This window comes from Glycine max, chromosome 20 (assembly GCF_000004515.6).
Source record: "Glycine max cultivar Williams 82 chromosome 20, Glycine_max_v4.0, whole genome shotgun sequence".
In the NCBI taxonomy this organism is placed as follows: Eukaryota; Viridiplantae; Streptophyta; class Magnoliopsida; order Fabales; family Fabaceae; genus Glycine; species Glycine max.
Window position 1 is genome coordinate 4,582,178 of NC_038256.2, and position 11,695 is coordinate 4,593,872.

Below are 11,695 nucleotides of genomic sequence, written 5' to 3' on the forward strand. Positions count from 1 at the left end.
CAAGATAAATGGAAAGAGCGATATAAAATTAATAGTCTACCTTACAAAATTGACTTGTGTAATGATAGCAAGAGTGGAGATTGATCTATAATAATTTGGGTATTGAATAAAATTTGATTTATTAGACTTTTCAAATTTATAAATTCTTCTTATCGGTTGTTTTTATTTGAAGTCACCTAATAAATTAAGAATTTTAATCAGAGATGAAATATTATTTATCAAAAGATTAGGATTTGAATAAATTTATAAATTCAATGTGTGAATTAAAAATCAAATTGAATTAATTTCAATTTAAAATTTACAGGTGAAGTAAAATGAAATTCAAGCCAATACTTTGATCAGCAGACTCACTAAATTAGTAAAGTTAGTTCCTTCATGCATGTTCTTAATTCTTAAATCTTGATCAACAAAGTTTTCATAAACAAATCTATTTTTGTTTTTGCCTTCTTCAATTTTAATTATTGTTTCTCTTAACGAGAAAATTCCTTACCCTCTGAAAGTTCTTATTATAAGTTATCTTTGTGAATTGAGAACTAACCTTCATTTTCTATGAACAATATTCAATTCTTACCATTTTATATAATTTATATCATATTATTACTTACAATAATACATACAAATCAGATACAGTTAATGTAAAAGTAAAAAAAAAATGCATAAAGAGGCCATGAGTCGTGAGTCTCGTGTCTATTGAACGTGAACATTGAACAAAGAAGAACAAAGAGCTACAGTACATGTAACAAAATATACGCAACTCAAAGCTCGCAATTATTATAAGATACTACCTCAGATCCATTTTATAAAAAACAAGTTACAGGATAATTAGACACGGATTTTGCACTAAGAGAGTCTTTGGACTGCTTTATATTGAAAGGTTGAAGCTACTAGGATTGCAGGAAAGGCTAGACAAACACATTCAGATTCAGAGCTATTTACACCACAACTTTTCCATGGAAATCATCTTTTTTTATTTTAGTTTACCAAAACCAAACTGTACTAAACAAATTCAGAAATATTGTGATATCACAGTGTGTCTGCATAAGGCTGCGACGAGTCGAAACCACTGAAATTTATGAAAAATGTAGAAGGGTCAACACCAATTTTATTAAAAAGGAAAAATTAGGAAAAAATAATGTGTTCACATGAATATAACAATAGGTACCAATTATTAATGCTTGCTTATTGATATTGCTGACATGAGAATAAGTATGATGAAGAGAACTACTGCAATAAAAGAGCCAATGAGTGAACCAGAAATTTGTTTACAGAAGCGGTTGTATTGTCTGCAGAATGGAAACCAATTGGTATTTGAGTTGCCATAGTGTGCTTCATAGACTATTGCTGTTGCTGCTGAGGCTCCAGTTGTGAGAAGACCATACATAACCTTCAAAAGTTAGTTCAAACTGGACTTCATTAGAAACATTTGGCAGTAACATCTAACAAGTTAAAGAGTTCAATGTTTCTGAAGCTCTGTCTTTGCGGGTAATCTTGCTTCAGGAAAAAGAAAATAGTACTACTGACATGATAGTTTAAAGGCTTAGTTGCATTTTTGCACTCAAAGTTATACAATCTTGCAAATTTTTGCTCCCAAAATTTGTTTTGGCGAATTTGTCTCCTTATTTATAAAATGTGGTGGTTCGAAACTATTGTAGAGTAATGGTCATATCATCATATGGTTTAGGAGGGTTAGGTTCCGAATTCGAATCCTCCCGCTAATAAAAAACTAATAAATTAATAATTAACATTTACTTATGAGAAGAAAAAAAATTATATCTTTTAGGACTTTATGGATACTTGATATCATGATATAATTTGTGACATCTTATAAATTGGAGGATAAAATTTTTAAATTAAAATAAAATTAGAGGACAAAATTTGCAAAATTATATAACTTGGAAGGCAAAAGGTGTAACTAAGCCTAATTTAAAAGAATAAATTTAACATAGCTAAATAGCCAACAAATAAAGAGGAAGAAAGGTTAACACATTCAATAAAACCTTCCCAAGTAACCAAATTGGTGCCTAAATTTGGAACAATATTCTATGGCTTGAAAATTCAAGAAGAATCAGTGTGTTTACCGTGTCAAGAAAGACCTGGAGAACCTTGCTTTTCACTGCAGCACTCCTTACTATGTGGAAGAATGACAGAACAAGTGAAAGAACTAGGTAGCCACATACAATAGAATTGGAGGTCACAAAAAACCTGCAATTACATATTTCACACTCTCATTGTACACTTTTTCTTCTTAGTAAAAAAACATTATTTTAAGGCATATATACCAAAATCTCTAATAAAAAGGTGGTTAAATTAGATTTTTTCCTCTAATTTATTATTTAGATCAATTTAATCTTTTATTTATTTTTGTTTTATCTTCTAGATCTTTTTAGGTTTAATTTGTTCATTTAATTTACAAGATCGATTTAAAAAATTAGTTGATCAAATTGTACCTGAGAAAAACTAGATAACCAAATTGAATCTAAAAATAAATTAGAGAGTTAAAAAATTAATTTAACCTAAAGAATGACCACTTACACAAATGTGGGAAGATCACTAAATACAGCTCTGAATTTTACAAACTGGGTGGAAAATGGAAGTGTTTGCCTAGTTGTTCCCATACCCAATGCACTTCCGAGTGTGGCAATGGCTGCAACAATTCTCAAAATAAAGTCCATTATCGAGAGCCCTCTAATCAACCCCTTTCTGGGTGGTGCTCCTTTTGAAATTTCACTAGACTCAACTGCACTAGCCTTCATTTTTGTTTCAAATTAGATTCTCTTCTCTAGGGTGAACAAGTATCAGAAACGGTACTCTCATATATATACTTGAATGGCAGCATGTAACACTGATTTTACTATAAATATATTCGAATTAAAGAGAAAAAGGTTCTACAGTGGATTAGGTTTGTAAGGATTAAAGTGGCTTGACCTAAGCATGAGGTATGCAACTTTATGATCGTAATGCAACTTATGCTTAGTCTTAATTCTCTAAAATGTTTAATTAGTGTCACATGACGAGGGTGGGGCAGAATATACAATAGAATATGCAAAAGTATCTGAGATTCTTAGTATTATTAATTTTATAATGTATGTAACAATATAAATTTTCTAGTTAGTGACCATTTTCTTTGATATGATTTAATTGAATTTTTTTCAGTTTATCCCAAAACCTGCAGAGAGGTTATATAAATAACATATTTTTATTATTCGGTAATAGTATATATTTAATGATAAACATAATATGATAAGATATGATTGACAGATAATTTTAACCTTTAAATATGTGTTCTAGAGTTCAATCTCATGTGCTTGCATGTAGAAATATTTTTTTGAACTTGGGAAATGTCAACTCTTTATTTGATTCTCATTATTTGAAGAAATTAATTTTTGAGTCTTATGCGGAGTAATTTAACACAAGGGAAGCATAATGCGTACATAGAAAAGTACGTAGACATGGGTTATGAAAAGAGATTCTGTGACACGATGTAGTACAGATACGAGTAGCAAAATAAGTTTTAGTGGTTTTGGTAAAGGCTTTACTATATTTTTTTATTATTATTCTGAGGCCTGTTACGTGGACTAGATAGCTCTTTGCCTGGTACAAGACAATTACATGATATCACACTTCAGGAGATTGGAATTCCAGTGTTGGCATTTGATTAAAGAAATGGAACACAGTACTATATGATAATTTACTCGTTTAGTTTAATCAATTAAAGAAATGGATTTTATACAACAAAATTGTACAAAATGTATACAGTTATCATAGATATATGAAGAGAAAGAGAAAATTACTACAAAAGATTAACAGAGTGATGAACAGAATTTGAGGAAAAAATTAATGATAAAAAGTGTTATAAAATTAAAAATTACGCTATATAAATAATAAACTCATACTAGTTCTATTTGAGTCAAACAGATTTGTCTCAAGTAGAGATACATATGATAGTCTAACCAAAAAAAAAACTATTACTTGTTGAGTTAAATTAAAGGGATACACCATTCTGTTGACAGTTACTACAAGAAAATTACCATGTGCCTATGGACACTTAGTGTGAGTTTGTGACGCTCGTACAAACCGAAACATGATTCACGCATTAATGAAAAGTGCATATTGATAAGTAGTATATTTTAAATGATGTTTCTATTTATATTGTTTGTGAAAGATTTCTATTTTTATTGGTAGTGAAAGTTACGCTCTTAATGTTGTGCATATCAAGTAAATATATAACTAACAACAATTGACACAAGTGATAATCATATATATTTTTTAACTAGGTAATTCAGTGTTTAAACTTTTATTGATTATGAGATATGAAAAATTAAAGACTACTTTGAAAGTAAATCTCTGGCTTATAAGTTTTATTGATCGAAAGACAAAATATCTAGAAATAAATACATTGTTAGTTACATAATATTAGGAGAAAAATAAACTAAATCTCTAGAAACTAGACAATTATCTTTCTTATATTAAGTAGGTATTCTTATTTAAGCTAATTACAATATTTGACAATAATTACAATCATATCATATCAGAAAGAGTTGACTGAATGATTAAAATACATCAGAATTAAATTCTTAATTACGTAATTATTATCATATCATAATTAGATCTTTGATTGTGTAACATATTTCATATCAATATCATAATTAAAAAAATAACACGTAAAAATAGAGACTTTCATTTAATTAGGACATAAATTAAATTCTATGTGTATCTTTACTTTTGAATCAATTTTTTTTTAACCCACATGTTACTATTTTTGCCTTATACTTTTTGAAATTCATGTGAAATTTCTCTTTTACTCACTCACTAAATCTCTTCACCACTCTCCTTCCCTTCATACTCCCCCCCCCCCCCCCCCCCAAAATCTATTGTAAACTTAGTCTTGCATGTATATGTTGTTTTTTATTACTTGAAGCAGACATCGAGTTCTTAATGTTCAATCCACCACCATAGAGTAGGTTCAAGTCCCATGGAAGTCAAACTAAAGCCATTGATTGACTCTACTTTGGAGGGTTGCTTCCCATTTGAATCCACTATGTATCCTTCTATGCGAAATCATATTATTTCCCTTTTAGTAAATAGGGTGAAAGAAATTAAACAACAAAAATATGATTTCATTATATAATGGTTCAACAAAATTATATTTTTGTTGTTAATTAAAGGGGTTAAAAAAATTAAACGACGGAAACGTGATTTTGATGTATAATAATTCAACAAAATCATTTTTTAGTTTTATAATTTTTTTATACCCTTTAGTAAACAACAAAAATATGATTTCATATTTCTCTTGCATAATAGTTCAACAGAATTATATTTCTATCAGAATGGTATATGCAGAATTTTGAAAAATTGACATCACATGGGTGGTAAAACTTTCCAAATCTTTCACCCCCAACCTGCCTCTCTCCTTTTCTAGGCAAAATGTTGTCCCATTTTACCAAGCATATATTTTTCCCTCAAAGAAATCCCTTTTTTTTCTTTACAATCTTCTTGTGAATACCAATTGACATTTTAAAGAACGATAAAAATAACAAAGGAATAGAAGTAAGGATTAAGTTGATGAGACATACCCTACCCCCCCCCCCCCCCCAATGATATAATTTTGTTCTTCCATTTTGCTAGACATTAAAGTATTTTTAAGCCAACCATAGTAACTAAACCACAATATATTTGATTCACAATTGTCGAGTTCTAAAGAAAATTAACATGAGTATTAATATTATTGATATCTCACGTCTATTAAAGATGTCAATGTAATTCTTGTAATGTTTATAGTTTTCACTTTAGAAGTTAGTTTTGTATTGTAGTATTAAGTTTGGAATGTTGACTCTATGAGCTATGGCCCATGAACCAAATTGTGATGCCACTGCACATGAGTTGCGCGCCACGTGTCTTTATACAATACATTTTGTAAGTGTTGGACACCCACAACCTAGTGTTCAATGCCCTGATTGAGGGTAGGAAATTGCTTTCTACGTTCCCTGTATTGCTTTCTGCACTTTTCATATTGCTTCCAGAATTATTATTCTGGAAGTAATATAGAAAGTGCATGAAATAATTCTAGAAGTGCAAAAAAAATACCCTTAGAGAGTAAAAACATGCACTATGCTTTTTTGGGATCTTTGTAGCATTTTCATTCATAACCAATCAAACTTTTCTCTTCAAAATCTCTTGGAGTTTTGTGGATAAATGATGGAAGTTCTGATCTTTTCAATGATTTAATGAATTTTTTTCTTCTTTTTTCTATCCCTTTTGTTATTTTCTTTTATTATTTCCATGTTTAGTTAATTTTTTATTATTGAAGTTGATAATTGTTATGCATACTTAATTTGTATATTTAAATTGCATAACAATTATCTAGTTTCTTCTCTTTTAATGCTTCTTTTGATTTAAAAAGATAAGAATTTAGCTTCTTCTGAATTGTTACCCGAAGAATATTAAAGTTAGTGAATTCATAGTGTTTTTTATCTATGTTTTGTAGAGTTTGACACAACAACAGAGGTCTGGAAGATGTTGATAAATTAGAGTAATGCACTCAGCGCGCCAGTGCATTCTCAATGCGAGAAGTCAAGTCGAAAGCCAGTTGTATCGTGCATGTGTGTTTAGTGCGCATTTAAAGGCTTAGCATGTGGTCACTAGAGTCAGCTGTATTTTGCATGTGCACTCAGTCATTTTCAAAAAACATAATTGTGTAGTGTTTTGAAGAATATAAAAAGCTGGCACTTTGATTTTGGAGGGAGTTAGTCAGCAAGGGCAGGAAAGAGAGTTAACTTCACTCACTTAGAGCTCTTCTTCTTTCATTTCCTTTGTTTCATCTTTTATTTTTTAGCCTCTCATGAGTATGCGAATCTAAATTACCCATTGTCAGGGCTTGGATACCAAACACTCTTCGATGTAATGATCTTTGCTATCCATTTAATGTTATTGCTTCCTTTCTAAGTTTATTATCTTGTTTATGGTTTGATCATTCATTTACATGTATGTTATAGGGTTTTAATCATTGGAAAATGTTTTTACCCTAAGAACTTGAAGGAGCTTCTAGGTAATCCATGTCTAGGAATAGAATGGTATTATTTAGCCTTATTTGTGCATCCTTATTCTTAAAGAAGATTATTTGATTTAGCTCTTAAGGGATTAGAAGTGAAATTAGGTGATTTAGGCTCTTTCAGATGGGGAATCATGGTTAGAGTAGTTTAGTTTATGAATGTAATAGTTGAAATAACTTTAAATGGTAAAGAAACTTTAACATTACATCAAGAATAATTTTGGTAGGCCAAACACCCAACACATCTACAAAAATCTGCACCAAACATAAATTTTCTCCTCCAAGTGTTTGTTTTCTTATCTCTTGCATCTTGCTATCCTCTTTTATCTTTCATTATGGTTGAAGTTTATATTTCTTCAATATCACTTTGAAAAAATATTTAGTTCATTCATTCATCCACTTAAGATTAGATATATACAAACTCTTAACACAATCAAAGTCCTTATGAATTCGACACTCAGACTTACCGTTTTAATACTACTTTCACAAATTGGTACACTTACCAAGGAGTTAACATAATTAGTTGAGTGAAATTTTATAGATCTTATGAATATTTGATTTGTGTCTAATGAGAGAACTAAAGGTAGAGTTCAAATTGGTATGACAATGAGGGAAATTCGGTGTAACCACTTGTAAAGACTATAATGCTCAAGTTAATGAAAGTACGAGAAAAGTGTAATAGTGAGGTTAGATCATATATGATAAGAGATGCCCTTATGTAGTGATGAGAGTGTAAAAATGAGGTTAGATCATATATGATTAGAGATGTCCTTATATAGTGATGTTCTTATAGTTAGATGTTAACAGCAACTCTAGTGGAAGTCTCTCCTCCAACTACAACGGTAAATACAAACTCAGGAGTTAGCTTTGTGTCATTGGAGAGCAATCGTGTGGGACCAACTTATTGTTTGGGTTACTATCCATAACAAATGATTCTCTCCCAAAAATGTGTCATCTTTTATTTATTAATAATATAGTATGCTTTCTCTCGTTAAAAATATAATACTATTTTTATTTACTTAGGATTCATTTGAAAAGGTTTAATAAATTTTTTGGTTGGAGAAAAAATTTGGACAACTTACTTAAAATAAAACATGTGATGTGACATTATAGGAAAATATAAAATATCATTAAAAATGTAATAGATAAACTTCAGGAGATTTCCACATTAGAGTTGTCCTTAAGGTGCCTATGGTCTACGTGTCAATTAGTTATAATCATGTGTGACTCATGACCAGTTGAAATAACTTAGTAAGTTCACATAACAAGGTCAACATTATTTAGTCAATCCAAGTATAGATTGACCATGATGGAGTTTTGAAATGGGCTCAGGTTGACAAGATAATTGGCAAGAGCCATATAAAATTATTATTCCACCTTACAAAATTGACTTGTTTAAAGGTGACAAGAGCATAAGTTGGTCTATAATAATTTTGGTATTGAATAAAATTTGATTTATTGGACATTTCAAATCTATAGATTGTTCTTCTCGGTTGTTTTTATTTGAAGTCACATGAGAAATTAAGAATTTTAATCAAAGATCAAATATTATTTATCAAAAGAATTAGGATCTAAATAAATTTATAAATTTAATATGTGAATTAAAAATCAATTTGAATTAATTTCAATTTAGAACTTAGGTGAAGTAGAATGAAATTCAACCAAATACTTTGATCAAACTCAATAAGTTAGTTCCTTCAAGCATGTTCTTAATTCTTAAATCTCGATCTACAAAGTTTTCCTAAACAAATCTATTTTTCTTTTTGCCTTCTTCAATTTTAATTATTATTTCTCTTAACCAAACAAATCCTTACTCTCTGAAAATTCTTATTAAAGTGTATTAAGAACAAACCTTCAATTTCTATGAACAATATTCAATTCTTACCATTTTATATAATTTATATCATATTATTACTTACAATAATACATGCAAATCAGATACAGTTAATGTAAAAGTAAATAAAAAACATGTATAAAGTATTTCCTTTACACCTTCAGGAGCAAAAGAGGCCATGAGCCGTGACTATTGAACGTGAACATTGAACAAAGAAGAACAAAGAGCTACAATACATGTAACAAAATATTCGCCACTCAAAGCTCACAATTATTATAAGATACTACCTCTCGTCCTTTTTATAAAAAACAAGTTATAGGATAATTAGACACGGATTTTGCACTAAAGAGAGTCCTTGGACTGCTTTATATTGAAAGGTTGAAGCTACTAGGATTGCAGGAAAGGCTAGACAAACACATTCAGATTCAGAGCTATTTACACCACAACTTTTCCATGGCAATCATCTTCTTTTTTTTTTTTACCAAAACCAAACTGTACTAAACAAATTCAGAAATATTGTGATGTCACAGTGTGTCTGCATAAGGCCGCGACGAGTCAAGACCCCTGAAATTTATGAAAAATGTAGAAGGGTCATCACCAATTTTATTAAAAAGGAAAAATTAGGAAAAAATAATGTGTTCACATGAATATAACAATAGGTACCAATTATTAATGCTTGCTTATTGATATTGCTGACATGAGAATAAGTATGATGAAGAGAACTACTGCAATGAAAGAGCCAATGAGTGAACCAGAAATTTGTTTACAGAAATGGTTGTATTGTCTGCAGAATGGAAACCAATTGGTATTTGAGTTGCCATAGTGTGCTTCATAGACTATTGCTGTTGCTGCTGAGGCTCCAGTTGTGAGAAGACCATACATAACCTTCAAAAGTTAGTTCAAACTGGACTTCATTAGAAACATTTGGCAGTAACATCTAACAAGTTAAGGAGTTCAATGTTTCTGAAGCTCTGTCTTTGCGGGTAATCTTGCTTCAGGAAAAAGAAAATAGTACTACTGACATGATAGTTTAAAGGCTTAGTTGCATTTTTGCACTCAAAGTTATACAATCTTGTGCAAATTTTCGCTCCCAAAATTTGTTTTCTCGAATTTGTCTCCTAATTTATAAAATGTTGTGGTTCGAAACTATTGAAAAGTAATGGTCACATCATCGTATGGTTTAGGAGGGATAGGTTTCGGATTAGATCCTCCCGCTAAAAAAAACTAATAAATATTAGCATTTGCTTATGAGAAGAAAAAAAATCATATCATTTAGGACTTGATGGATATTTGATATCATGGTACAATTTGTGACATCTTTGAGGATAAAATTTTAAAAATAAAATAAAATTAGAGGACAAAATTTGCAAAATTTTATAACTTGGAAGGCAAAAGGTGTAACTAAGCCTAATTTAAAAGAATAAATTTAACATAACTAAATAGCCAATAAATAAAGAGGAGGAAAGGTTAACACATTCAATAAAACCTTCACAAGTAACCAAATTGATGCCTAAATTTGAAACTACATTCTATGGCTTGAAAATTCAAGAAGAATCAGTGTGTTTACCGTGTCAAGAAAGACCTGGAGTACCCTGCTTTTGACTGCAGCACTCCTTACTATGTGGAAGAATGACAGAACAAGTGAAAGAACTAGGTAGCCACATACAATAGAATTGGAGGTCACAAAAAACCTGCAATTTCATATTTCACACCCGCATTGTAAACTTTTCTTCTTAGTAAAAAAAAATATTTTACGGCATATATACCAAAAATCTCTAACAAAAAGAAGGTTAAATTAATTTTTTGTCCTTAAATCTATTATTTAGGTTCAATTTAGTCTTTTATTTTATTTTTTTTTTGTTTAATTTGATCCTTTAGGCTTTTTTAGATTCATTGTGATCATCTAATTTTAGAATAGTCTAATTTTAAAAATTAAATAACCAAATTAAACCCAAAAAAAACTAGAGAACCAAATTTAATCTAAAAAAAACTAAACAACTAAAAAATTAATTTAACCTAAAGAATGACCACTTACACGAATGTGGGAACATCACTAAATACAGCTCTGAATTTTACAAACTGGGTGGAAAATGGAAGTGTTTGCCTAGTTGTTCCCATACCCAATGCACTTCCGAGTGTGGCAATGGCTGCAACAATTCTCAAAATAAAGTCCATTATTGAGAGCCCTCTAATCAACCCTTTTCTTGGGGGTGCTCCTTTTGAAATTTCACCAGACTCAACTGCACCGGCCTTCATTTTTGTTTCAAATTAGATTCTCTTCTCTAGGGTGAACAAGTATCAGAAACGGTACTCTCTTATATATACTTGAATGGCAGCATGTAACACTGATTTTAATATAAATATATTCGAAAGAGAAAAAGGTTCTATAGAGGATTAGGTTTGTAAAGATTACAGTGGCTTGACCTAAGCATGAGGCATGCAACTTTGTGATCGTTATGCAACTTCTGCTTAGCCTTAAGTCTCTAAAATGTTTAATTAGTGTCACATGCCGGGGGTGGGGGAGAATATACAACAGAATACGCAAAAGTATATGTGAGATTCTTAGTATTATTAATTTTATAATGTATGTAACAATATAAATTTTCTAGTTAGTGACCATTTTCTTTGATAAGATTTAATTGAATTTTTTCAGTTTATCCCAAAACCTGCAGAGAGGTTATATAAATAACAAATATATTTTAATTATTCGATCCTCAATGTACATTTCATAGTAGTATATATTTAACAATAAACACAATATGATATGATTAAAAGATAATTTTATCCCTTCAATATGTGTTTAAGAGTTTAAT

The 11,695-nt window shown here is 30.1% G+C and overlaps 2 protein-coding genes across 2 annotated transcripts; both read right to left on the bottom strand.

The window, feature by feature from the left end:
* Positions 1 to 672: 672 nt before the first annotated feature.
* Positions 673 to 2,806, bottom strand: LOC100786681 (CASP-like protein 6). The gene is made up of 4 exons (XM_003556742.4): positions 2,533 to 2,806; positions 2,079 to 2,202; positions 1,163 to 1,384; positions 673 to 1,063 (listed from the first exon to the last, which is right to left on the bottom strand). Exons 1-3 carry the CDS (start codon positions 2,751 to 2,753, stop codon positions 1,169 to 1,171), a joined length of 561 nt encoding a protein of 186 aa, XP_003556790.1. The 5' UTR covers positions 2,754 to 2,806; the 3' UTR covers positions 673 to 1,063; positions 1,163 to 1,168.
* A 6,430-nt stretch (positions 2,807 to 9,236) lies between these two features.
* On the bottom strand, positions 9,237 to 11,172 carry LOC100527420 (CASP-like protein 2). The gene is made up of 4 exons (NM_001248894.2): positions 10,918 to 11,172; positions 10,450 to 10,573; positions 9,546 to 9,767; positions 9,237 to 9,446 (listed from the first exon to the last, which is right to left on the bottom strand). The coding sequence occupies exons 1-3, from the start codon at positions 11,136 to 11,138 to the stop codon at positions 9,552 to 9,554; spliced, it is 561 nt and encodes a 186-aa protein (NP_001235823.1). The 5' UTR covers positions 11,139 to 11,172; the 3' UTR covers positions 9,237 to 9,446; positions 9,546 to 9,551.
* Between the last annotated feature and the right edge of the window lie 523 nt (positions 11,173 to 11,695).

What these genes read in the sequence shown, in the direction of transcription:
- LOC100786681 (XM_003556742.4), bottom strand. Translation starts at nt 2,753, where the DNA reads ATGAAGGCTAGTGCAGTTGAGTCTAGTGAAATTTCAAAAGGAGCACCA. An exon ending in AGTGATCTTCCCACATTTGT is followed by an intron (nt 2,203 to 2,532) that starts GTAAGTGGTCAT and finishes ATGTAATTGCAG; the next exon opens with GTTTTTTGTGACCTCCAATT. An exon ending in TCCAGGTCTTTCTTGACACG is followed by an intron (nt 1,385 to 2,078) that starts GTAAACACACTG and finishes TAACTTTTGAAG; the next exon opens with GTTATGTATGGTCTTCTCAC.
- LOC100527420 (NM_001248894.2), bottom strand. Translation starts at nt 11,138, where the DNA reads ATGAAGGCCGGTGCAGTTGAGTCTGGTGAAATTTCAAAAGGAGCACCC. An exon ending in AGTGATGTTCCCACATTCGT is followed by an intron (nt 10,574 to 10,917) that starts GTAAGTGGTCAT and finishes ATGAAATTGCAG; the next exon opens with GTTTTTTGTGACCTCCAATT. An exon ending in TCCAGGTCTTTCTTGACACG is followed by an intron (nt 9,768 to 10,449) that starts GTAAACACACTG and finishes TAACTTTTGAAG; the next exon opens with GTTATGTATGGTCTTCTCAC.